This window comes from Microtus pennsylvanicus, chromosome 22 (genome assembly GCF_037038515.1).
Source record: "Microtus pennsylvanicus isolate mMicPen1 chromosome 22, mMicPen1.hap1, whole genome shotgun sequence".
Lineage (NCBI taxonomy): Eukaryota > Metazoa > Chordata > Mammalia > Rodentia > Cricetidae > Microtus > Microtus pennsylvanicus.
Genome location: NC_134600.1, coordinates 20947827 through 20973377, shown reverse-complemented (window position 1 = coordinate 20973377; position 25551 = coordinate 20947827). Strand labels below are relative to the sequence as shown.

General features: G+C 39.5%; 1 protein-coding gene across 2 annotated transcripts; it reads right to left on the bottom strand.

The window, feature by feature from the left end:
- Positions 1-25: 25 nt before the first annotated feature.
- On the bottom strand, positions 26-25454 carry LOC142839756 (uncharacterized). 2 transcript variants are annotated; one of them, XM_075956048.1, is made up of 5 exons: positions 25306-25454; positions 5803-5860; positions 4938-5064; positions 4683-4743; positions 26-3907 (listed from the first exon to the last, which is right to left on the bottom strand). In XM_075956048.1, the coding sequence occupies exons 2-5, from the start codon at positions 5821-5823 to the stop codon at positions 2785-2787; spliced, it is 1332 nt and encodes a 443-aa protein (XP_075812163.1). In that variant the 5' UTR covers positions 5824-5860; positions 25306-25454; the 3' UTR covers positions 26-2784. The 2 variants fall into 2 exon arrangements, with proteins under 2 accessions (XP_075812163.1, XP_075812164.1); XM_075956049.1 differs by lacking the exon at positions 5803-5860 and having other exon boundaries at positions 25306-25430.
- Between the last annotated feature and the right edge of the window lie 97 nt (positions 25455-25551).

Below are 25551 nucleotides of genomic sequence, written 5' to 3'. Positions count from 1 at the left end.
TTTTTTTGTTTGTTTGTTATTTCTGTTTTTGTTTTGTTTGGTGTTTTCAAGATAGGATTTATCTATGTAGACCTGAAACTCATTCTGTAGGCCAGACTGGTCTCAAACTCAAAAAATCCCACTGCCTCAGCCTCTTGAGTGATAACGTTAAAGGTGTGCACTACCACAAAGCAGCTGAAAGTGGAGCTTGCAGGGTGGTGATGGTGTATGCCTTTAAACCCAGGAACTGGATGCAGAGGCAGGTGGACGTCTATGAGTTTGAGTCCAACCTGCTCTACAAGAGCTAGTTCCAAAACAGGGTCCAAAGCTGCAGTGATACCCTGTTGCAAAACACCCCCAAAAATGTGGAGCTTACCACCTCAAATTATCCACATGAATGAAGAATTTACCTATTCAAAACCTTTAATTAAATAAAATCCCTATCAGGTATAATCAATTCTTTGTGTAGACTACTTTAGTAAGTTTTCATGCTTCTTGTCCAGTCCTTTCTGTGCTGGGACTATGCATGCTTTAAGTTGGTCATTGAACTCAATTTGTACACAATCCATCTTTATTTTTAAGTTTGCATTATAACCCAGAAAAGTAGGAGCGCCCCCTTTACCGGTCTACTTTTTTCTCACTGACCAGTTAAGGTCCAGCCATGAAGCAGTTGCAGGAATTTTCAGCACTTGGAAGCAGAAGCAGGATAGGGTGTGCAATGGAATTCTCAATGGCATTGTGGGTGGCCAGCCTAAGTTACAGGAGACATTGCTTAAAAATAAATAAGTAAACAACAGACTTGATTTAAAAAATGGAAAGAAACGATGGGGAATAGGAAGAAATAAGAAATTAGAGCAATGATGCATTTAAAGGCAGATCTTTGTGAGTCTGAGAACAACCTGCTGTATGGTTTGTGTGCCAGCACAGCCAGATATACACAGAGAAACCCTGTCTTGAAAAATCCACCAAGGCCTTGTTGGCCAGAGAAGGGTGATGTACACCTTTAATCCCAACACTCGGCAGGCAGACACAGGTAGATCTCTGTGAGTTAGAAGCCAACCTGGTCTACAAGGGCTAGTTCCAGCCAGGCTCTAAAACTACCAGAAACCTTGTCTTGTAAAAACAAAACAGACAAAAACATAAAAGAAAAGGACTTCAAAGTTACAGAAATTGAGAAACTGAAAAAAAAGCAAAACAAACAAGCAATAAGTAAAGAAAAAAAATTTTTTTTTTTGGTTTTTTGAGACAGAGATTTTCTGCGGCTTTGGAGCCTGTCCTGGAACTAGCTCTTATAGACCAGGCTGGTCTCAAACTCACAGAGATCCACCTGCCTCTGCCTCCCAAGTGCTGGGCTTAAAGGTGTGCGCCACCATTGCCCGGTGAAACAAAAAATCTTTGATTGTGTCCAGGGAAGTTAAAAGTGATCCATCACATCTGGGATGAGCTCAATTCTCATAAGGGTTTCCAAACAGAAGTAACAATTGTATGTCAGCACAACTTGAGGAGTTTTGAAGCATTCCAGTAAAAGAATTTCCTCACACTAATGCCCATGTGAGCCTGCCCATGCATTGCTGTCCTCTTTATTTGAGAAGGAAGAAATCAGGAGTATAAATACCCCTGCCAGTGTGGAATTGGGAAGCTGCATACAGAATTGGCATATGGTTCATATAGGGCTTCTTAGGACCAGGGGGCATCAAAGGAGATTTTGAAGGAGGGAATTTGTTAGATGTTAATCCTCGCTGCTGAGAAAGATCAGAGATGGGCTGGATTTCATACTGAAGGATTGGTTACTTTTGTTCAGTTTCTTCCACAGGTCCAAATGATTATGGTAATATTCATAAACTTAATCAGATTGATTACACACAAAAGTCTTACTCCTGTATGAAGTACAAACCATTAAAACACTAAATTCACTAATAGAGTTTTACTATAGTATGATTTTTCTCATGGTTTTGAAGAATACATACATTAAATTTATAGAGTTTCTCTGCAGGATGAGTTATTTTATGTATTTACAGATGGTTGTGACAAAGGATTTACCACAGATTCCATTGACAGTTATCTCTCCAGTCTGTGTTCTTTTATACATTTGAAGATGAATAAAATGTAAAAAGTCTTCCTTCCACTGATGTACATTCATAAAGTTTCCCTACACTGTGTGATCTCTTATTACCTTGAAGAGTACAGTGGTCTTCAAAGACCTAACCACACTGATTACATTCATAGGGGTCCTCTCTACTCTGTGACCTTTGTACATTTGAAGATGACTGTGTTTTGCAAAGGCCTTACCAAAATGATTACGATAATAAGGTTTCTCACTAGAATGTTTTTTTATGCAATTTAAGAAGTCTGAGACTTGTAATGGCCTTAGCACATTCATTACATTCATAGTGTTTCTATCCTGTATGTGTTCTATGTAATTGAAGACTCTTGTGATGTGCAAAGGCCTTTTTACACTAATAACATTCATAGGGTTTCTTTCTCTCCAGTATGTTTTCTTTTATGCAATTGAAGATGACTGTTTTGTGCAAAGGCCTTACCACACAAATTACATTCAGAGCGTTTCTCTCCAGTATGTGTTCTTTTATGGAGTTGAAGATTACTCTGAGCTGCAAAGGCCTTACCACACTGATCACATTCATAGGGTTTCTCTCCAGTATGTGTTTTTTTATGCAGTTGAAGATGACTATGATGTGCAAAGGCCTTACCACACTGCTTACATTCATAAGGTTTTTCTCCAGTATGTGTTCTTTCATGCTTTTGAAGAGTACTGTTTTCAGCAAAGGCCTTACCACAGTGATTACATTAATAGGGTTTCTCTCCAATATGTGTTCTTTTATGCCTTTGAAGATCACTGTGACATGTAAAGGCCTTACAACACTGATTACATCCATAAGGTTTGTCTCCAGTATGTGTACTTTTATGCTTTTGAAGATTACTCCGAGCTGCAAAGGCCTTACCACACAGATTACATTCATAGGGTTTCTCTCCAGTATGTGTTTTCTTATGCAATTGAAGATGACTGAGTCGTGTAAAGGCCTTACCACACTGATTACATTTATATGGTTTCTCTCCAGTATGTGTTCTTTTATGCCTTTGAAGATGACTGTGCTGGACAAAGGCCTTGCCACATTGATTACATCGATAAGGTTTTTCTCCAGTATGTGTTCTTTTATGCTTTTGAAGATCACTCTGACGTGCAAAGGGCTTACCACACTGATTACATTCATAGGGTTTCTCTCCAGTATGTGTTCTTTTATGCAATTGAAGATGACTGTGACGTGCAAAGGCCTTACCACACTGATTGCATTCATAGGGTTTCTCTCCAGTATGTATCCTTTTATGCACTTGAAGATGACTGTGACATGCAAAGGCCTTACCACACTGATTACATTCATAGGGTTTCTCTCCAGTATGTGTCCTTTGATGCACTTGAAGATGACTGTAACATGGAAAGGCCTTACCACACTGATTACACTCATGGCATTTCTCTCCAGTATGTGTTCTTTTATGCCTTTGAAGAGCTGCAAAGATGTTACCACACTGATTACATTCATAGAGTTTCTCTCCAGTATGTATTCTTTTAGGCTTTTGAAGTTCAGTTTGAGATGCATAGGCCTTACCACACTGATCGCATTCATAAGGTTTCTCCCCAGTATGTGTTCCTTTATGACTTTGATGACTTTCATAAAGAGCAAAGTCTTTATCACCTTGACTATATTCATAGGGTTTATTTCCAGTGTGTTTTCTTTTAAGCACTTGAATATTACTGTGATAAGCAAAGGCTTTCCCGCACTGTTTAATTTTAGACTGTTCTTCTCCAGTATATGTTTTTTCATATCTTAGAAAGTGGGTGTCATCAGAAAAGGCTTTAACACATTGAGTATACACTGAAAGTTTCTTCTCATCATTTTGGTTTCTTTCAATCCTGCAAGGATAATTGGCACATTTAAAAGCTTTACCACATTCAATAAACTGGTGAACCTTATATCTGTATGAATTTATTTTGTAACTTGTTCCAATTCTAAATAGGAATTAATTATTAAGATCTCATAACTCTGTTTACAATCATGTTTGCTTTTTAATTAGGGGACAGTTTGCATCTAGGAAAATAAGTATGAAGATAAATTCCTTTTTTTTTTAGGTTTACCTGTTCACATTTACAAAGATATTTTTACATGATATTATTCAAACTTTTGAAGACAACTGAATACACTGAGAGCTTTACCAACTTTACTGCATTCATAAATTTTACTACACTGTGTATCTTATTTCCTTTGCTAAGTGAACTAGGACATTCAGAAGGATTTGCACAGACTTAGAATTCATGGAGCATTTTTGTAATGTTTTTATATTAATAATGATTGTAGAAAACCATCAGTATTGTATACTTGAATCAAATTTAACAAGTATACTCTATGTGGAAACTACTGCCTATCTTCTTTCTGTTCTTAAGGAGAGGTATGTTAAATCTTTCCATGTCTCTATGCTCATAAGCTTATATCAAGTGTAGTGTCTGATACACATAGGAAAGGAAGAATAATTCATATACATGAAATTGAGGTATATGGATTTGTGAAAATTTAATAACCATCTATGCACTTAGCTGTGCTTATTTGCATTGCTGCTTTTATTTAAAAGTTCTAGGAGAAAGTGCAGTCTCATCAGAGGCACATTGTTATCAACTTGCACATGAAAATTACCTTTCATGTCTTCTAGAACATTGCCAATGTTCTTCAGTGTTATGGTCTTCCCAAATGTATCCTAAAATACAGGACCAGAATATATGTTATATCATTGAACAATGTGCAACACTTGGCTTATTACTTAAGTGCACCTAAGAACTATGACTGCTGTATTCACCTCATTCTTCTTTCTAAATCAAATTGCAGTACAACATCCTTAACCAAGGAAAAGTTGTTTCCATATTTTGAAACATGAAGCAAATTCATTTTTACCTATAGAAATGAGGTTCTTGTAGGTTTCCAGCATTACATCCCCATAGAGATTCTTCTGGGAAGGATTCAGCAAATCCCACTCTTCCCGGGTGAAGTTGATGTGCACATCATCATAGGTCACCACCTTCTAAAATACACAACATGTGTAAAATGGAAAGCACCACAGTGACAAAGATGGAAATGCATACTTCTTTCAGGGTATAGATATATGATTCTGGTGTTCCTTACTCTTATGCCATGATATAGACAGTCACTATAGAGCGAAATTGAAAAGCAGAGTCAACTCTGACATAAGAGCAAGGACTATTGAGAGCAAGAAACAACAAAAAAGATCAGCACTATATAGTATGCATGAGAAAATTGTATGAAGAGTTACAGACCACACAAAAAAAGTAATATGGACACCCTGGGTATATTGTTCTATTGTGCATTTAAACACAACACTCAGAAAACAGAGGTGGGTATATTTGTCTCTGAATTGAATGCCAGTCAAGTCTATGCAATCATGTCCAGGACAGGTGGAAGTACACATTAAGACACTCTCTCCATTGTAAAATTTAGGGAAACAAACAAATGGGATAGAAAAAACAGAAAGGCTTTTATTGAAGTTCTTCTAAATAATTTTCCATTCACTCCACTTCTGTATTCATTTTTCTGATATCTGAAGTGTCAAAATTTAAACCATAAGTCTAATAACATTTTGTAGAAAGGAACTTCACATGTAAAGCAGTTAAAATGCACAGATGAAAACACTAGAAATATACATGCTGGTCATGAATAATCAACAAAGAGCTGGAGAGAAGGTAGAGTAATTCAGAGTTTTTGCTGATCTTGAATGGAGCTGGGCACATTTTCCAGTACTTACATGGGGATCACAACTTTCCATTGTTCTATGATCAGGAATTCTGAGATCTTTATATCATCTTGATGACCAGGTACGCAGGTAATGAATATCCATGCAAACATATAAAATAATCATATTGTTTAAAAAAATTCAAATCAAGCATAACAAACCAAAATAAGTCCATGCACCTGCAATTAACTGACTCAGAATGCCCAGGCAGTATTAATGTCATAAATACATGCTATCCTGGGAATCAGAGTGATACCCTCTTTCAATTTTTAAAGTTCAATATATATGTGAAGCTCAGCACAGCAGCATATACTTGTCATATAAAAAAAACCTATATTCTAGGGCTATCACCCAATAATATAAAAATATATAGAGCAAGAAATGATGCCCCTCTTTACTTTCAGGAATTTGGAGAGACACAGTAAGGGCTACTTAGACAAGCAAACAAAGCAATTAAAATAGCATGTTGCCAAACTCCTTAAATAGCAACTGTTTCTGCTAAATCTCATTTTTACCTATAGAATATAGGTAAAATATAGAATGTAGAGATCAAACCTATAATGATGGCAAATAAATTTCCATAGAAGTAGGAAGTTGGCTGATTAATGTCAAGCACAAAACAGTAGATACAAGTGTTAGGAAATTAGTTTATGGTATTGAGACTCATTATGTATAATGAGGAATATCATCTAGACAGGCTTCTCCTACTAAAGATTCAAAGGAAGTTGAAAGAAAACCACCAAGGAGAGAAACTTGTTCAAATATGTGATCTTTTCTGGGAGGTTGTTCATTCAATCAAGTTTGTTTTGACCCCAGCCACTATTGGTTCATGGTTAACAATGGAAAAATTGCATTTTGTCATTTCAAGGATAGACATTTAATGATCCTCATCTGCAATGGTCCCTACACTGTCCAAATGTGTAATGCCATCTGGCACTCAAGATAATCTGTTCACAGCAAGATCTTATAAAACCTGAAAACACGTTACCTCCTTCTAACATCAATGGTACAAAATCCCATTAACATTCCAAAAGAGAAAAATAAAGACACAGTAAGGAAAGATTCAACCAAGGCAAGACTGAAGCAGGGCAGGACAAACATCAAATCCTGTAGCTCTCTTGTCAGATGTATGGGCTTCAGTTTCAAATGACTTAAATGGCCTTTTCCTTGCAAGTTCTCATGCACTTCTCTCTTTGGTAACTTCCCATCACTATAAGTGGCTAGTTCTCCATGGAAGTTGTGTCTTAGGTATTTTAACATCTTCAGGCTCAAAATGGAAACCACTGTGCTATAAAATCACATTTTTACATGTGTCATATTTATTTATGCTGTGGAACATTTTCTTTTAATGATGCAAAAAATTGCTGCATTGGTTTAGCTCTTTGAAGCTGTGATAGTTTGCCTATCTAAAATAACTGGTTGTTCTAAAACATATTTGAATGACCTGTCACATGACAAGAAAGGACAGGCAGGGCCGCCAGGAAAAGAGAATCAATGGGAGGGAAAATCTGGGAGGAAAAAAGAAAGAAGAGGCAACAGAAGGAGAAAACAACAGGAGCCTTTAAGCCATGGAGTAAGAAATAAAGAGAGGAATACAGAATAAAGATAAAGGACAGGGGGAAATTGTAGAGAACAATTAAGTTAAAAACAACCTGCATTGAAACAAGCCAAAATCACGCATTTATAGGAAAAAAAATAAGCCTCCCTGTGTGAAATTTAATTGACAACTGGGTGGCAGTCCCTAAAGGAACAAGAGAGGAAAAGAAACCACACCACACCCAGCTTCAATCCTCACAGCTTCATGCAATGAACTCTCACTGTCTCCTCATTGGGCTTCTGACTCTGCCAAACACAGATGCCTGCAATAATGGTAAACTGTAACCATGGGCTAAAAAGCCATGATCTTAAATTTTGATTCTTTCTTGTTCCCAAGACCAACACATTGCTGGTAATGCTGAGAAGTAGGGTTTTCTTTAATGCAATGAACACTAATGAGCTTGACCACAGGTGCAGAAGGTTTTGAATGAAGTAGCTTCCTGTGACTATGAATCAATTTGCTCAACCAATCCCTAAATTGAAGGTTTCTGTATATGGAGTCTTACCCTTAGGGCACCTTGATAAGCTTCCACTGCACAGCAATGGCTATTATGTAATGATAATAAACTCTTTGAAAATTCCTGCCTGTATTAACACATAAATGCCCTTTAAAGCTACCTATTTATTTTCATTTATTTCTGCCCTACATGGATATTTTTACTGCACACATAAATGAGTCATCATTGATGACCATTGAATAGCTTCAATATTCTTTAAAGACATTAGCCTATTACATTTTAATTTGGTATTACTAAATTTCTGGAGTATAGGCAAAATAAAAAATGTTTGGAGCTAAAATACTACACTAAAGTCTGGATGGTGGTGACACACACCTTTAACCCCAGCACTGGGGAGGCAGAGGCAGGTGAATCCCTCTGAGTTTGAGGCCAGCCTGGTCTACAAGAGTTAGTTCTAGGACAGGTAGGACTGTTACACTGGGAAACCCTCCATTGGAAAACCAAAAAAAAAAAAAAAAAAAAAGAAAAAAGAAAAAAAATCAGACAATAACGTAGGCTTGTTTTTTTTTTTCTTTGAGACAGGGTTTCTCTGCAGCTTTGAAGCCTGTCCTGGAACTAGCTCTTGTAGACCAGGCTGGTCTCGAACTCACAGAGATCCACCTGCCTCTGCCTCCGAAGTGCTGGAATTGAAGGCGTGCCCACCACTGCCCCGCGTGGTTGTTTTTTTTTAATCAAGTTTATTTTCAACTGAAATCCTATGATCTCAATAACCACTTTCTGCAATTACATTTTCATTTCCACGGTCTTACAAGAACAGTTAATTATGTTCAAGTTTCTATTTCTTGATATCTATCTCAGTGGGTAGACCAACCCCTCTTGATCCTGACTTCCTTACTTGTCTTCTACCACCTTCTGCCTTTCCACTGGACCTTGGGAGCTCAGTCAATTCCTCTGATGTGGGTCTCTATCTATCCCCATCTGTCACTGGATCAAGATTCTATGGTGATATTCAAGATAATCATCATCATGATAGTGGGGCAAGGACAGTTCAGGTACCCTCTCCCCTGCTGTTCAAGGCCCTATCTTGGGAGCCCTGTGGACACCTGGGATCCTCTTTAGAGCCAAGTCTCTTGCCAACCCTAAAATGGATGCCTGAATGTAGCTATCTTCTTCCCTGCTCCTATATCTGCCCTTCCTCCATCTCTACCCTCTACCTCCCCCAAGCTCTTGCCAGTCCTTCCCTTCTCCATTCCCTCTTCCCCTCTCCTCTTTCCCCCAACCTCACCTCCATGTCTGCCCCCACCCCCAAGCTCACAACTTTTGCCCTGCAATCTTGTTTGCTTCCAATTTCCAGTAGGATCTATAAATGTTTTTCTTTGGGTTCACCTTGTTATTTGGCTTCTCTAGGCTTGTGAACTATAGGCTTAATGACCATGGTTTATGGCTAGAGTCCACAAATGAGTAAGTACATACCATATTCATCTTTTTTGGTCTGGGTTATCTCATTCAGGATAGTGTTTTCTATTTCCATCCATTTGCAAGCAAAATTCAAGATGTTCTTGTTTTGTACAGCTGAGTAGTACTCTAATGTATATATATTCCACCCTTTATGTTCTAATGGGAGTACACCAAGTCTAGCTGGACTGGGTCTGAATGAGCATGTGATCAAACTGGACTCTTTGATTGTGGCTGACTGAGAAGCCATTGAAAAGGGCACTGGGGCTTCGTTTTACCACATGTTCTGGCTTTCTAGGACCCTAGTCTACATGAATGCACAAGTTCCTAGGCCTAAATGTAGGGGGGATGGCCTTGTACTTCCCAAAGGGCAGGTTTCCCTGCCCTCCCTCAAGCAAGGTGGGAGAGGGAAGACTGTTGCAGGAGCTCCTCCCGCTCCTTCAGCCAATAGCCGCTGAGATACCAGCACATTGGGGCGTGGTCTCTCTCCCTTTAAAAAAGCGGCCAATTCCCTTCTCGCTCTCTCTTACTTCCTGCTCCATTTCCAGCGACTAGACTCCCTTCCTGATTGCGCAGAGGGCTGTTGTCTGGGACGGTGATCTGTAAGTTTTTTCCCTTTTAAATAAATAACCATTCTATTAATCATAATTCCAAACTGTTGTGGGATTGTTGTGACTTACACCTTCACCTTCAGAAGACAGGCTGTGGGGGAGTTGGAGAGGATTGGGAACAGAGTCAAGCAAGTATCCATGTGGTAGGAGGGAAGAGCATGTTTTGGGATTATGCACAGATTGGGACACCTGGGTCTTGGGTAGATTGATTCCCAATATTCAAGGATTGCATATTGATTTCCACAGTGGCTGGACAAGTTTGCACTACAAGAGCAATGAGTGCCCTTGCTCCACATCCTTGGAGCCTTAGCAGTCACTTGTGTTGTTGAACTTATCCTTTCTGTCAGGTTTATGATGAAATCTCCTGATGGCTAATGATAGTGAACATATTTTTAAACGTGTCTCATCTATTTTAGATTTCTCTACTGAGAATTCTGTTTAGAGGTGTACCCCATCATATTTGAATTATTTGGTTGCTGTCTTGTTGCACGACTATTTTTTATATTGAGTGAGGCAACCCAGAAGTATATAAACCAACATGGTTCACTCAGTTAAAAGTGGATATGAGCAGGTAAGTAAAGTACAACCACAGTAATCACAGTCAATCACAGTATAAGCCATAGATGCAGAAAGGCTAAGTAACAAGAAAGGCTCTGGGGGCCATGCATGGATTTCTTTGTGAAGACAGAATAGAATAGATTTTGTGTGTGCACTGGAGACAGGTGGGGATGGGAACAGGAAAGATTGAGTAAGCAAGGGACAGAGATGAAGAATAGGAGGGAGAGATGACAGGAATAACGGAGCTGTTTGCACGAGATGTGGAAACAGTAGACTGCAAACTTCCAGAACTACAAGAAAGACACTATTGAAGATTCCTAGTAGTGAGCAATGCAGAGGCTGAGCCAGCCTTGTTCTGTAAATACATACGGCTCACATTGGTGGGACTGGACACAAAGTCAGTCACTAAAGTTAGAACTACACTTGTTCTTCTAGCAAGATACACTGGGGAAAAAGTGCCTCAGAGTTTGTGAAGTGAACAACCAATGATGGTCTAACTTTTAGTCCAAGCTGTGAGAGGAAGCCAATGTCTGATACTGCAGGATGGCCAGGAACCAGAACTTGATGGCTTCCAGAATTAGGGTAGAACCAAACACAACTAAACAAGAAAAAAAAAATGAACTGAGTCATATCTAAAATCATAGATCAATTCCCAGCACAAATGTCACCAGAGAGAATTCTTCCAGCAGCGGATGGTTACACATGCAGAGATCCCTACCCAAACTTTACCTTGAGTTCTTGGAATCCTATGGAAAGAAGGTGTAAAAATTGTAGCCTCTGGAGGGGTTGAGGAACCCAGTAAATCCAAAGCTGCAGAATCAACAAGACTCATAGTGTCTCAGACAAAATGAAGTGACAATCATGGAACATGAACAGCTCTGTATCTGCCCTGGGCATGCATGCTTTGGTTGTTAGCCTGGGGTGTTTGTGTGATTACTAACTGTAGAACTCTTGGTGTCTCTTACTCTTGTCAATTTTTGTGACCTTTTACTTCCTATTAATTTTCTTTGTCCAGTTTTGATAAGGAATTTTACCTAGATTTCTTGAACCATTTTATGAAGGGTTTCTTTGATATCCCATGGAGGCTTTTTATTATGTGACAGATGAAAAGGGAGCAATGGACCTGGGGGAATGAGGACTGGGGGAAACTGGAAGGAGTGGAGGAAGTGGAAGCTGCAGTCAACATGTATTGTATGAGAGAAGAATAAATAAAAGAGAAAAGATGAAAATGCATTTAGTCTGAGTTCTTTGATCTTCATAATCTGTAATAACCCATATAGCATAAATATTCCAAAACTCTTCTTGAATGACTTCCAGCCAATGTCTTGTCTGACACATCTTGAGATTTCAAGTAAAAAATGAAGGATTTTCAACATGCAATGGCATAGGAGAAACTCCCATTCATAAAAAGTAATATAGTTGAGCTTCATCCCCAAATTCAAGCAGAAAATCCTTGCTCATGTGCCCATCATCACAGCCAGAAGAACAGGTCGGCAGTCCACCAGTCTATGAAACTAACACACTCACTGCATTCCCAGACACAATCCCCAACCAATTCTACAGTTACCACAACCTACACATTGGGTGGAAAGCCTCTGCTCAAGTACAGCACACACCACATGAAGTACAAGTAAATAAACTGAAGGAAAAGACCACATGCTGGACCAGAGGCCATGGCAACCATCAACAATTCACATAGACTTCCTCCATTCTTTCAAAAACCCTCAACACTAAACCAAAAACCCATTCTCCTCATCATGTCTGTATTGTAGCTTCCAAACTGGGTGGAGACACCTGGCTGAAAGGACAAACCACCTGCCAGAATTCCATATAGGCCACCAGCCCACAGACGTCCCCAAAACTTCCCTACACCTTCAACACTTTCCCCAAGTTCCCCTTCTTTTCTGTTTTCAGTCCTAACCTCCTTAGGCTCATACTCCATGCTATAATAAGGCTACACGTACCGCAAGAATTTCAGTCCCAAAATTGGTGTAGTGCATGTACTGGCTTTTTGGGAACCTAGTCTATTTAGATGATACCCTGCTCAGGCTAGATACAGTAGGGAGGGGTGTGGAATTCCCCATGCAGTGTGCCTGTGCCTTATGCTCTCTGAAATTTGAATAGCGGGGTGGGAGGGTATGTGAAGTCAATAAGTGGAGAAGAGGGAACAGAAACTTTGATTGGTATGTATAAAGGAAATAGATCGTTTTCCTATTAAAAAAAAAAAAAGTACCAAACGACCTTAAAAAAGAACATCAGTTCAACCCTATGCCACACAGACTAGATTAAAAGAGAACAAACAGAAATCAGGGAAGCAAAAACCCATCCAACAAAGACAAACTGAGAGATTGGCACTTAAACCACAATCTTAAGCCCAAATTCTTGGACCAAAGGAAAGAACACAATCAACAACAGACAGAGGAATGTGTCACTACCAGATTCCAGCAATCTTACTGCACCAAACACTGCAAATCAAAATGACTCTGAAATACCATCTCACACCAGTCAGTATGGCTTAGATCAAAAACATCAATGATTGCTTAGGCTGGAGAGAATGTTGAGAAAGGAGAACACTCATCCATTTCTAGTGGGAATGCAAACAACCACCCTGGAAATTATTGCAGTTTCTCAGAGATTAGAATCTGCTTAGCTGAATAAGATAATGTAACTCTTTGAACTGTATTCCAATGATAGTGCAGAAAAATGGTTACCTGACTTAACTGTTCTTTGTTCTGCCTATTGACTGTATCTAGTATATATACTGGCTGAGAAATAAACTCAGGGCTGGGGCTGTTTGGTATTGACCTTCAGTCCTCCCAGTCTATCCCATGTTTCTGTCTTCATTTATCTTAATCTAAATTTTTCTCAGTCTCAGAATCCACTCACATGGAATGGCCAGGAAAATTCCAATGAGTGGGCTTCAAGAGATCAGCACCAAATGCTGGGATGTGCAAGGGGGTTGGAGGAACAACACAAGGACACCTCAGGATGGAAGAGTGTACTCAGTACTCAGTTAAAGGGACATCTGTAGTAAGTATTCTCAGGAAGCCATTGCTGTACATACAAAGGAGAGTTAATGCAGGAGTGTACATACAAGACAAAAGAGGTTAGCTATGCAGCATGAAAAAATAATTTAGTAACTGCCATGTAGTGTAAAATAAGGAAAGAAGTAACTGGAATAAGAAATAACTTTCATATAAATGTAAAAAGTAATTATGGGACGAAAAACAGCAAACAGCTGTTTGTACATTTATTTAGGTATATATATATATATTTTTAATATTTATTTATTATGTATACAATATTCTGTCTGTATGCCTGAAGGCCAGAAGTGGGCGCCAGACCTCTTTACAGGTGGTTGTGAGCCACCATGTGGTTGCTGGGAATTGAACTCAGGACCTTTGGAAGAGCAGGCAATGCTCTTAACCACTGAGCCATCTCTCCAGCCCCTATTTAGGTATATTTTAAAACCCATAGGTGCTAACGTAGGGTGTCAGCAACTATATACATTTTTGGAGTTTATTGAAAGAATTTGTCCTTGCTTTCCTGAGCTGGGAACCTTCAATGCAGGTATTACAGGGTGTATTGGAGGACCAGGTGAACAATCTAAACAGATCTGTTAGTCGCGAAGAATTAGAAGAGGTTATCAAAAACCTCCCTACCAAAAAAAGCCCAGGACCAGATGGTTTCAATGCGGAATTCTACCAGAACTTGCAAGAAGAGCTAATACCTATACTCCTTAATGTATTCCACAATATAGAAACAGAAGGGTCATTACCAAACTCCTTTTATGAAGCTACAGTTACTCTGATACCAAAACCACACAAAGACTCAACCAGGAAAGAGAATTACAGGCCAATCTCACTCATGAACATCGACGCAAAAATCCTCAACAAAATACTGGCAAACCGAATCCAAGAACACATTAGAAAAATTATCCATTATGATCAAGTAGGCTTCATCCCAGAGATGCAAGGCTGGTTCAACATACAAAAATCTATCAATGTAATCCACCCAATAAATAAACTGAAAGAAAAAAATCATATGATCATTTCATTAGATGCTGAAAAAGCATTCGACAAAATTCAACACCCTTTTATGATAAAGGTCTTGGAGAGAATAGGGATACAAGGATCCTACCTAAATATAATAAAAGCTATTTACAACAAGCCAACAGCTAACATTAAATTGAACGGAGAAAAACTCAAAGCCATCCCACTAAAATCAGGAACACGACAAGGATGTCCACTCTCTCCATACCTCTTCAATATAGTGCTTGAAGTTCTAGCAATAGCAATAAGACAACATAAGGCGATCAAGGGGATTTGTATTGGAAAGGAAGAAGTTAAGCTTTTGTTATTTGCAGATGATATGATAGTATACATAAGTGACCCCAAAAATTCTACCAAAGAACTCCTACAGCTGATAAACACCTTTAGTAATGTGGCAGGATACAAGATGAACTCCAAAAAAATCAGTTGCCTTCCTTTACACTAAGGACAAGGAAGCAGAGAGGGAAATCAGAGAAGCATCACCTTTCACGATAGCCACAAATAGCATAAAATATCTTGGGGTAACGCTGACCAAGGAAGTGAAAGACCTATTCGCCAAGAACTATAAGTCTTTGAAGAAAGAAATTGAAGAAGACACCAGAAAATGGAAGGACCTCCCTTGCTCTTGGATTGGGAGGATCAACATAGTAAAAATGGCAATTCTACCAAAAGCAATCTATAGATTCAATGCAATCCCCATCAAAATCCCATCAAAATTCTTCACAGATCTGGAGAGGACAATAATCAACTTTATATGGAAGAACAAAAAACCCAGGATAGCCAGAACAATCTTATGGAGGCATTACCATCCCTGACTTCAAACTCTATTATAGAGCTACAATATTGAAAACAGCCTGGTATTGGCATAAAAACAGAGAAGTCGACCAATGGAATCGAATAGAAGACCCTGACTTTAACCCACAAACCTATGAGCACCTGATTTTCGATAAAGGAGCTAAAAGTATACAATGGAAAAAAGACAGCATTTTCAACAAATTGTGCTGGCAAAACTGGATGTCAATCTGTAAAAGAATGAAAATAGATCCATATCTATCACCATGCACAAAACTCAAGTCCAAATGGATTAAAGACCTCAATATCAGTCCGAACACACTGAACCTGATAGAAGAGGAGGTGGGAAGTACTCTACAGCACATGGGCACAGGAGACCACTTCCTACATATAACCCCAGCAGCTCAGACACTAAGGGCATCATTGAATAAATGGGACCTCCTGAGGCAGAGATGCTTCTGTAAAGCAAAGGACACTGTCACTAAGACAAAAAGGCAACCCACTTACTGGGAGAAGATTTTCACCAACCCCGCAACTGACAAAGGTCTGATCTCCAAAATATATAAAGAAATCAAGAAACTAGACTGTAAAAGGCTAATCAATCCAATTATAAAATGGGGCACTGAGCTGAACAGAGAATTCTCAACAGAAGAAGTTCAAATGGCCAAAAGACACTTAAGGTCATGCTCAACTTCCTTAGCGATCAGGGAAATGCAAATCAAGACAACTTTAAGATACCATCTTACACCTGTCAGAATGGCTAAAATAAAAAACACCAATGATAGTTTTTGCTGGAGAGGTTGTGGAGAAAGGGGTACACTCACCCATTGCTGGTGGGAATGTAAACTTGTGCAACCACTCTGGAAAGCAGTGTTTCGGTTTCTCAGGAAATTTGGAATCAACCTACCCCTGGATCCAGCAATACCACTCTTGGGAATATACCCAAGAGAGGCCTTATCAAACAACAAAAGTATATGCTCAACTATGTTCATGGCAGCATTGTTTGTAATAGCCAGAACCTGGAAACAACCTAGATGCCCTTCAACGGAAGAATGGATGAAGAAAGTATGGAATATATACATATTAGAGTATTACTCAGCAGTAAAAAACAAGGACTTCTTGAATTTTGCATACAAATGGATGGAAATATAAAACACTATCCTGAGTGAGGTAAGCCAGACCCAAAAAGAGGAACATGGGATGTACTCACTCATATTTGGTTTCTAGCCATAAATAAAGGACATTGAGCTTATAATGCATGTTCCTAGAGAAGCTAAATAAGAAGGTGAACCCAAAGAAAAACATATAGACATCCTCCTGGGTATTAACCTTCATCAGGCGATGAAAGAGACAGAGACAGAGTCCCACATTGGAGCACCAGACTACAACCCCAAGGTCCAAATCAGGAGCAGAAGGAGAGAGAACACGAGCAAGGAACACAGGGCCATGAGGAGTGCACCCACACACTGAGACAATGGGGATGTTCTATCGGGAACTCACCAAGGCCAGCTGGCCTGGGTCTGAAAAAGCATGGGATAAATCCGGACTAGCTGAACATAGAGGACAATGAGGAATACTGAGAACTCAAGAACAATCGCAGTAGGTTTTTGATCCTACTGCACGTACTGGCTTTGGGGAAGCCTAGGCAGCTTGGATGCTCACCTTAGGAGACCTGGATAGAGGTGGGCAGTCCTTGGGCTTCCCACAGGTCAGGGAACCCTGATTGCTCTTCGAGCAGATGAGGGAGGGTGACTTGATCGGGGGAGGGGGAGGGAAATGGGAGGCGGTTGCGGGGAGGAGGCAGAAATCCTTAAGAAATAAATACATTTAAAAAAAAAGAACCGTTAGGGTTCGAGCCAGATGGAGTCCCACTGAGAAGAGGTGGACAGCAGCTCCCACCCTTAACAAAGACGCTATCTGCAATTAATACCTTCTGGGTAAAGAGAATTTTCGGCAGCACAGTGTCCCTGAGCATATAAGCCACAGAAAATGTCACTGAATAGGGTCTATCAACCACACTCCAGAGCAGGACTCATGCCCACATGAAACAAACTCAATGGTATTTTTGTGGACTTTTAAATTTCATTTTACTTAATTTTGGCATTTTTTTGTCTTATTGGTCTCTTCCTTGATTGTTTTGATTTACATTTTGTGTTTCTTGGTTGTTGTTTTTTTTTTGAAAGAAAGAGAGAGAAAGAATATAAAGTTGGGTGGGTAGTGAGGTGGGAGGGATCTGGGAAGAGTTTGGGGAAGGGAAAAATTATCAAAATATACTGTATGAACTTTTTTTCCCAATAAAAAATAAAAAAAATAAAAATAAAAAAAATATCTGAACATTCCGGTTGAAAAATGTGTATGTACACGAGCATTCCATCTCTAACAGCCCTGGGTAACACATCCTTAGGTTTTGACTGTTTTACATGCAGTTCTCCCTTAGCTGCGTTTGTTAGCCTATGTATTAAGCATTGGTAGTGGAGTGCTACAAACCCATGAGAAGCCGTGGATGACCTCCACAAATTTAAAATTAATGATGACTATATGCGAAGGTTAAATGAAAACTACTGAATGTCAAGAAGATACTGGAGAAACTAGGCTTCTTCAAGTTGGCCAACTGGTTTCCATGAATGTATCATGCCTGCAGAAATTGACTAGAAAGACATTTGTACACACAGCTCCCTGCTCCCAACTCCTTAAGCAAAGTTACCCCACAGAGCAGAGTTATTCAGAGGCCTGCACACAGGTCCATGAATTAACAAGGACTGCATGGAACTTCACAACACAGGAAAACTGGCAGCAGGTTCCCACCCAGATCCAGGGAGAATGCACCTTAGTGTCTCCCACACCTCACCCTCTGCTCCTCCACATCTGGAGACAGCATTCCCTCACTCACCATGTTGTGGTTCCCCAGCTCACCATAGCTCTCGGTTCATCATCTCCCTGCAGCAGCAAAGGCACAACAGCACAGGAAATGGCTGGCACCAGCTCCTCTGGAAAGCCTAACATGGAGGCCGGTTGCAGGAAGAGCACTGGCACCACTCTGACTGGCAGGTCAACTGGGGGGCCTGATTGGCTAGTGATGATTGAGTGGGATGAACCTTCCCAAAGGGCTAGAGTTTTCTTAAAGAGACAGCACAGTGGTTCCTGGCCATTCCTTTCTGCTCCCATCAAAAGTCTTTTCTAGATCTGCCAAGATAGGCATTTCAATAACACTTGCCCGAGCCTCCAATAGCAGACACTGCCACAATCCTGCACGCCATAGGAATCTTGTCTTTTTCCTCCAGGACAAGCTAGCTAGCTTGTACAGTGAACTGTGCTAGGTGGGTGTAGAGATTTCCTGTCCTACAGGTAGAAGGCAGCCCAGAATATGAACAACTAAAGAGAATTTTTAGATCACAAAAGGAAATGTTTGTTATGTGATTTCATGCTGAGGTCAGATGAACTAAAGGTACATTTTACCTCGTTGTCACAGCTATTTCAGACAATCATGAGAAAAAAGCAGGAACCAGATCTTAAACAAGATCTTTCCCCAATCAGAAGTCTGGGCGATGGCTCCATGGCTTTACAAGTTTTATCCTGAAATTCAGAGCAAATTCCAGGCAAATGAAAAATGTTAAAGAGAGTAGTGTTCATGAAAATTTGAATACATAGAGAATAATGGATTCAGGAAGAATGTCTTTATGAACACTGCTGTTAGCCAGCACATCTTCCTCCATGGGCTGGTGAATAAAATATACAGCTGCATTACCACATGAACAAGACAGGTAGAATGAACTCACCATTTTAGTAGAAATTGGGCTTATGACAAAGTCTCACAAGCTGTGTTACAGGTCATCTTAAAAATAGCTGTCTACCAATGAAAAATAACAGGAACTAGCAATCACTCATTATTTACATGTCTTAATATCAATAGATTCGATTAACCTATAAAAAGGCACAGACTAGTAAAATGGATACAAAAGGAGGATCCATCCTTTTGCTTCATAAAAGAAACACACCTAAACCTCAAAGACAAACATTGCCAAAGAGTAAAGTGTTAGAAAAAGATTTTCTAATCAAATGGACCTAAGCAGCACACATGTATAGGTACCCTAATAGTGAACAAAATAGATTTCAAAGTAAAGACAATCAGAATAGATAAAGAAGGACACTTGATACCCATAACAGGAACAATCCATCAAGATGAAGCCTCAATCCTGAACATCTATGCCCCAAATAGAAGAACACCCACACATGTAAAAGAAGCATCACTAAAGCTTAAATTGCTTTACAAGAATAGTAGGAGACTTCAACACTCCACTCTCCCCTGTGGGCAGGTCATCCAAACAGAAACTTAACAGAGAAATGAGACAATTAACAGATGTCTTGACATAAATGGACTCAACAGACATCTACAGAACATTCCACCCAAACACAAAAGAATATACTTCTTCTCAGTACCTCACATAATGTTTCTAATATGGACCACAAACATGTTAACAAAGCAAACCTCGACACACAAAAAATGGAATAACCCCCTGTGTCTTATCAGATCACCATGTTTTAAAGTTAGGATTTAACAACACTAATCACAGAAAGCCTAAATACTCATGGAAATTGAACAGTGCTCTGTTAAACCACCCCTAGGTCAAGGAAGAAATAAAGAAAGAAATTAAATACTTTGTAGAATTCAACAAAAATGATGGGACAGAATACCCAAATCTATGGGACACTATGAAAGCAATGCTAAGATGAAAGTTCATAGCGCTAAGTGCCTACATAAAGAAAATGGAGAAAACTCACCCCAGTGCCTTACCAACACACCTGAAAGTTCTAGAACAAAAAGAAGCAGACTCACCCAGGAGGAGTAGAAGATAGGAAATAATCAAATTGAGGGCTGAAGTCAATAAAATACCAAAATTAAATCAAGACCAGATGAACAATTCAAATCAGCTTATAACCTGCAAGGAAGCCGGGCGTTGGTGGCGCACGCCTTTAATCCCAGCACTCGGGAGGCAGAGGCAGGCGGATCTCTGTGAGTTCGAGACCAGCCTGGTCTACAAGAGCTAGTTCCAGGACAGGCTCCAAAGCCACAGAGAAACCCTGTCTCGAAAAACCAAAAAAAAAAAAAAATATATATATATATATATATAACCTGCAAGGAGAGAGAAGTCATCAAAAGCCTTCCAACAAAAAAAAAGCCCATGGAAAGACAGTTTCAGTTCAAAATTCTGTCAGAACCAAGAAGTAATAACTATACTCCTCAAAGGGTTCCACATAATAGAAACAGAAGTAAGATTGCCAAACTCTTTTTATGAAGCTACAGGTACCCTAATACCAAACCACACAAAGATTCAAACAAGGAGAATTCCAGACCCATCTCACTGATGAATATAAATGCAAAAATACTCAATAAAATACTAGCAAATCAAATCCAAGAACACATAAAAAAAATCGTCTACCATGATGAAGTCAGCTTCATCTCACACATGCAAGGATGGTTCAACATACAAAAATCTATTCAGGATCCTGCCCACTTTAAGTTCCTATCATGACATCCTTTAATAGTGAACAACAATATGGCAGTATAAGCCAAATTATCTCTTTTCTCCCAATCTTGCATTTTGGTCATCGTGCTTAATCACAACAGAAATCCTAATTAAGACACCACATTCGGTTGATATGTATGAGAGACCTGCTCTTCTCTAAAGTTAAACAAAGAAGAGAGAATTGGGGGAAGGTTGGGACAGTGAGCAATGGTGGGAGGAAACACTGCAATCAAGATGAAAGAAGAATAAATAAAAGACAAATGAAAGAGAGGAATGAGGAAAACTGAGGTAAGATTGGGTCAAGGAAAGATGAAAACTCAGCAGGGCAAATGACAAATCTTGTGGCTCTATCTCAGGTACATGGGCTTTATTTCCAAAGGGCTTAGAAAGTTCTATCCATGCTGAAGCATTAACCTAATTGACATTTAACAATAAGAAATCAGGACTCAGAGAGCAGGGTAAGAAACTGAAATATCAGAGTAGCAGTTAACCAGCAAATTGTGACTACCACCTCTTCAGTTTCTCCATGTTAGTAAAGTGCTAATATTCTCTTAGGCTTGCCTTAGGAATCCTGACTCCTATCTGTCCAGAGTCCTCCAAACCTCTATGGTAAATTTTGGTCAGGTATTGATTAGCTCTGCTGTAATGCTAAGCAAGCTTGATTATCAGAATATAATCAAAATATCACACGTTTCCCTATTTGTCTAATTAAAAAGTGAAGGTTTTAACTAACACAGTAAAGCCATATACACTAAATACACTAACTATATATAATATATACAGGGAAGAATTATACTAACAATGTCCAATCCATTTGCATTTGGTAAATTTAGAGAAAATGTTTGATCATCTATCCTATCTTAGTAAGCCCAAGGTGTTGTACATAAATTACTTTTTATCCTAACTGGTATTACCAACCTTAAATAATCTTTTAGCCTTGTATACTTTATACATTTTTTAGTTCATTGTTTTGAATTTGTTAACATGCATAATTACAATTATAGAGTCTGTAGCTCCATCAGAGACCTCAGAAGGATATAATATTACCTGAGTAAACAGGAAGTATAAAGCAAACAACATTTAAAATAAAAAACAACACCACCTGTCTATTTAAAATAAATTTTTGCCAAGCTGTACTGGTCAATGCCATTGATCCCAGCACTTTCATAGCAGAAGCAGATATATCTCAATAAGTTAGAGGCCAGCCTATCCTGCAATGTGAGTTCCAGAAAAGCCAGAGCAACACAGAGGAATCTGTCTTAAAAAAAAAAAAAGGAAAAGAATGTCTTTTTGTTTCACCTTGAAAACAAAACAAACATGATTATAAAAAGTGAGTGTTAGGCCAATTTATTCCTTTGGACAGGGATATTTTATTTGGATGATGTGTTATTTTTAGATATCTCAGCTGTCTAGTGGTTTTTAGATTCCTTAGTTTTATGTTTTCATACTTTTCTAAAGACAAAACAAAACTCTGCCTTCATCCTAACTTTATGAAGATTTATTGTTGGAAATTATATTTAATCAAAAGGAAAACATCTGTTAATCTTACATATTAGCTAAGATTGAATGGTAATGCTCTCTGATGAACTATTGTCTCTTTTACTCAAAAGATCTTTTTGTTTGAAGCTAATTGTTAAGGATTGAAGTGGTCTCTATAACTTTATTCCCCAATTTAATACATATCTTGGTGTTTATTCTGAATGCAATGTATCTTTAAAGCATACAGGTTGATTTAATTTAGCAGGGCTTTTTTATTATCTAATGTCTCCCCACAGCTGTTATTTCCTTTTTCCTAGCATTTAAAAATTTTAAAGTTAATAATCTAGTCTGTAATATATTTCTGTGGTCTTAATTCCTCCTTTCTGTTAACTGAGCATATATTTTTAAGATGCCCGATGAATTGTTATTCTATTTAATCTTTTTCAATCCCAAAACAACCTAAAATGGTTTAAAATCTGCTTCCTGCTTCATGGCATAGAGCAGAATATGTGGATTGTGCCCTATCTACCTGGCTACCACACTGCACACCTGAGAAATCTCTGCACATCAGAAACTCCTTTTGTCCCCTGGAACTAAGCTTCACTGGATCACACCATTGCAGCTAGTGGTAACACCATGTTAAAAGCACTCTACTCAACCACTGCTCTACCAGGTCCTAAACAATTTGTAATCTTTATAACACAAACCTGAAATTGGAATGCAATATTCAGAACTTCTAGAAACTAAACCTTCAGTTTTCTAATCTCTCTTCCCACTGTACAACAAAAGCAGTGCCCATGTGTGTACTCTGGACAGAGATAGAAGCAGCATCATTTCCTTCCATTCCAGGGCTGCAGTATTTCTATACACAAAGAGGCTCAGAGAACAAGGGCCACTGCCTACATGAACCACATGGACCAACATAACTGCAGTCTAGCTCATGGTACTTCCAAGTCTCAGCAGAAATGACATTTCAACAGACCTGCTCTGAACACCCCCCCCCCCCATTACAGGATCGCTTATGGTCTTCCTTACCCCTCCCTACAGCAGAGACAGAAGAGAATCATGAAAAAAAAAACCTCACAAACTGTCTGCCACTAGTACTCTTGATTTCTATCCCTTCCCAGAATCCCTCACTAGCTAGGGCCACCCAGCTGGGCCTCTCAATATTAGGAGCTCCTCTACAGGAGGATCAGAAAGCAAATGACTCAGACAGCACAATCCTTCCAGTGCTGCCTTCCCAGCCCTGCAGACAGGGCCCCAGTTTAGACAATTTGTATTTAGTTCACATTTTCCCACTCTACTAGAGCACATCCTCTTCCTCATCCAAAGCAAAGGGTCCTCTGTGTGCACATTCCACTACAAACCCACTTTCCAGTGCAGACATCCCACTGCCTCAGAGATGGGAAATCCTGCAGACAAACAGGTCACATTCATAAAGTAACTACTGTTACTGTGTAACTGTGGTTACTTTGTAACTGTTGTTAAAGAAGAACAGACCAGGAATTAGAAAACAATCCAGGGATCTTAGGGTTCGGAGGCAGCAAGGAGAATGTAAATATGATGTAGTTGTCATCTCAAAAACTATTTTGAAAACGTGAGACAGACTTTATGGTCATGTACTCTAGAGACTAGGGATTTGTATTAGAGCACAGTAAAAATTTCTCATGTATTTTCTAATGATCAATGTCTTAGTAGAAAAAAGTCCTGTTAAGTAGGGCCACAACATTTTGCCCAGATCTTCTATTGTAGATGAACTACTGTAAATATAGCAATTAGGTTTAAAGATAAGGTCAGTCCCTTTCCCAGATTCCTTTTGGCGCTGGTCTGTGGACTGCAAACAATGGTCAATCAGGACATTCACAGAGCATCTACAGTTGACTACCTGATTCCACAGAGCTAAGCTCAACCACTTATGAAGGGGAAAAGTTTTCACCCTCAGTCCAGCCTCTCCTTTTCTGCACTGTGTCTCCACCAGCTTCAATAAACTCTTCCTCCTACTGTAGTCTGAGGACAGAAGGAATGCTCCACATGCAAATCTTTCCCTGCAACTGCAATGCAGAGTCAACTACATGACTCACATGCATAATTTTAAAACGGTGAGTTTGTACAGTCATTTTTGTAGGAATTTTTAAAGTGTAAAATACAGGACAGCAAGGTCATTGCCTTGGACAGAACAGACCAAGGCCACCTGAGTGAACATAAGAGCACTTGTCTCAGAAGCTATTTTTCTAACAGGATGGAAATGAAAGAGTTAATATAACTTTCATTGAGAAATCACTTCACACACTTACGGTACCAAACTGTAATGCCTCCTTGAAAGGCTTGATAGAGATATGGGGATGTGCCTGGTGTCTGGTTTTAAATCAGCAGTGGATTCTTTGTAATGATTTGGAGCCAAATATCTGGACAAGCCAGTTGAACAATGTGTACCCTAGCATCCTAAACTCTAACAGCCCTGATTAAAATACATTTAACTTTTGGGTGATTTAGAGGCAGTCCTTCCTTAGCTAAATTCTACTTTGTGAGACTGAACTATTTCCAAGGCATTGGCAAATCCTTTGAATCAGCAATTCTCCTCTTCTACGTTGCAGTTTAGAAGTGCTGTGCTACCCAACAGTTGAGATGCCTTGATACCATCCACATAATTAAACTTAAATGGCGATTGTATATAAAGGTTAAATGCAAAGTGCTCAATATGTAGAAGATGCTGAAGAAACGAGGCTTCCCTGACTTTGGGGTATTGAAGTTGAAAGATGTTTGTACACACAGCACCCTGCTCCCAATTCTCTAAGCGGATTAAACCCAAAGCGCAAAGTTATTCAGAGGTCTGTCCCTAAGTCTAGGAATTAACAGGACAGCATGGGACTTCACAATGCAGAGAATCAGGCTGCAGGTTACCACGCGGATCCCGGAAGGAGGCACCACGCTGTCTCCCGCACCTCACCCTCGGCTCCACCTCATCTGGAGACAGCATTTCCCCGCTCACCATGTTGTGGTTTTTCGGTTCGCCAAACGTCTCCGTTTATCAACTCCCTGCAGCAGCAACTTCAACGGAACACAGAAAACAAACGGCGCCAGCTCTTCCGCAAAATCGAGACTGAATGCGGATACCCGGAAGAGCCCTGCCTAACGTCTGACTGGCAGGTCACCTGGAGGGCCTGATTGGCTAGTGAGGCCTGAGTGACAAGAACACCTCCCACAGGACTTAAAGAGACAGCACAGAGATTTCGGC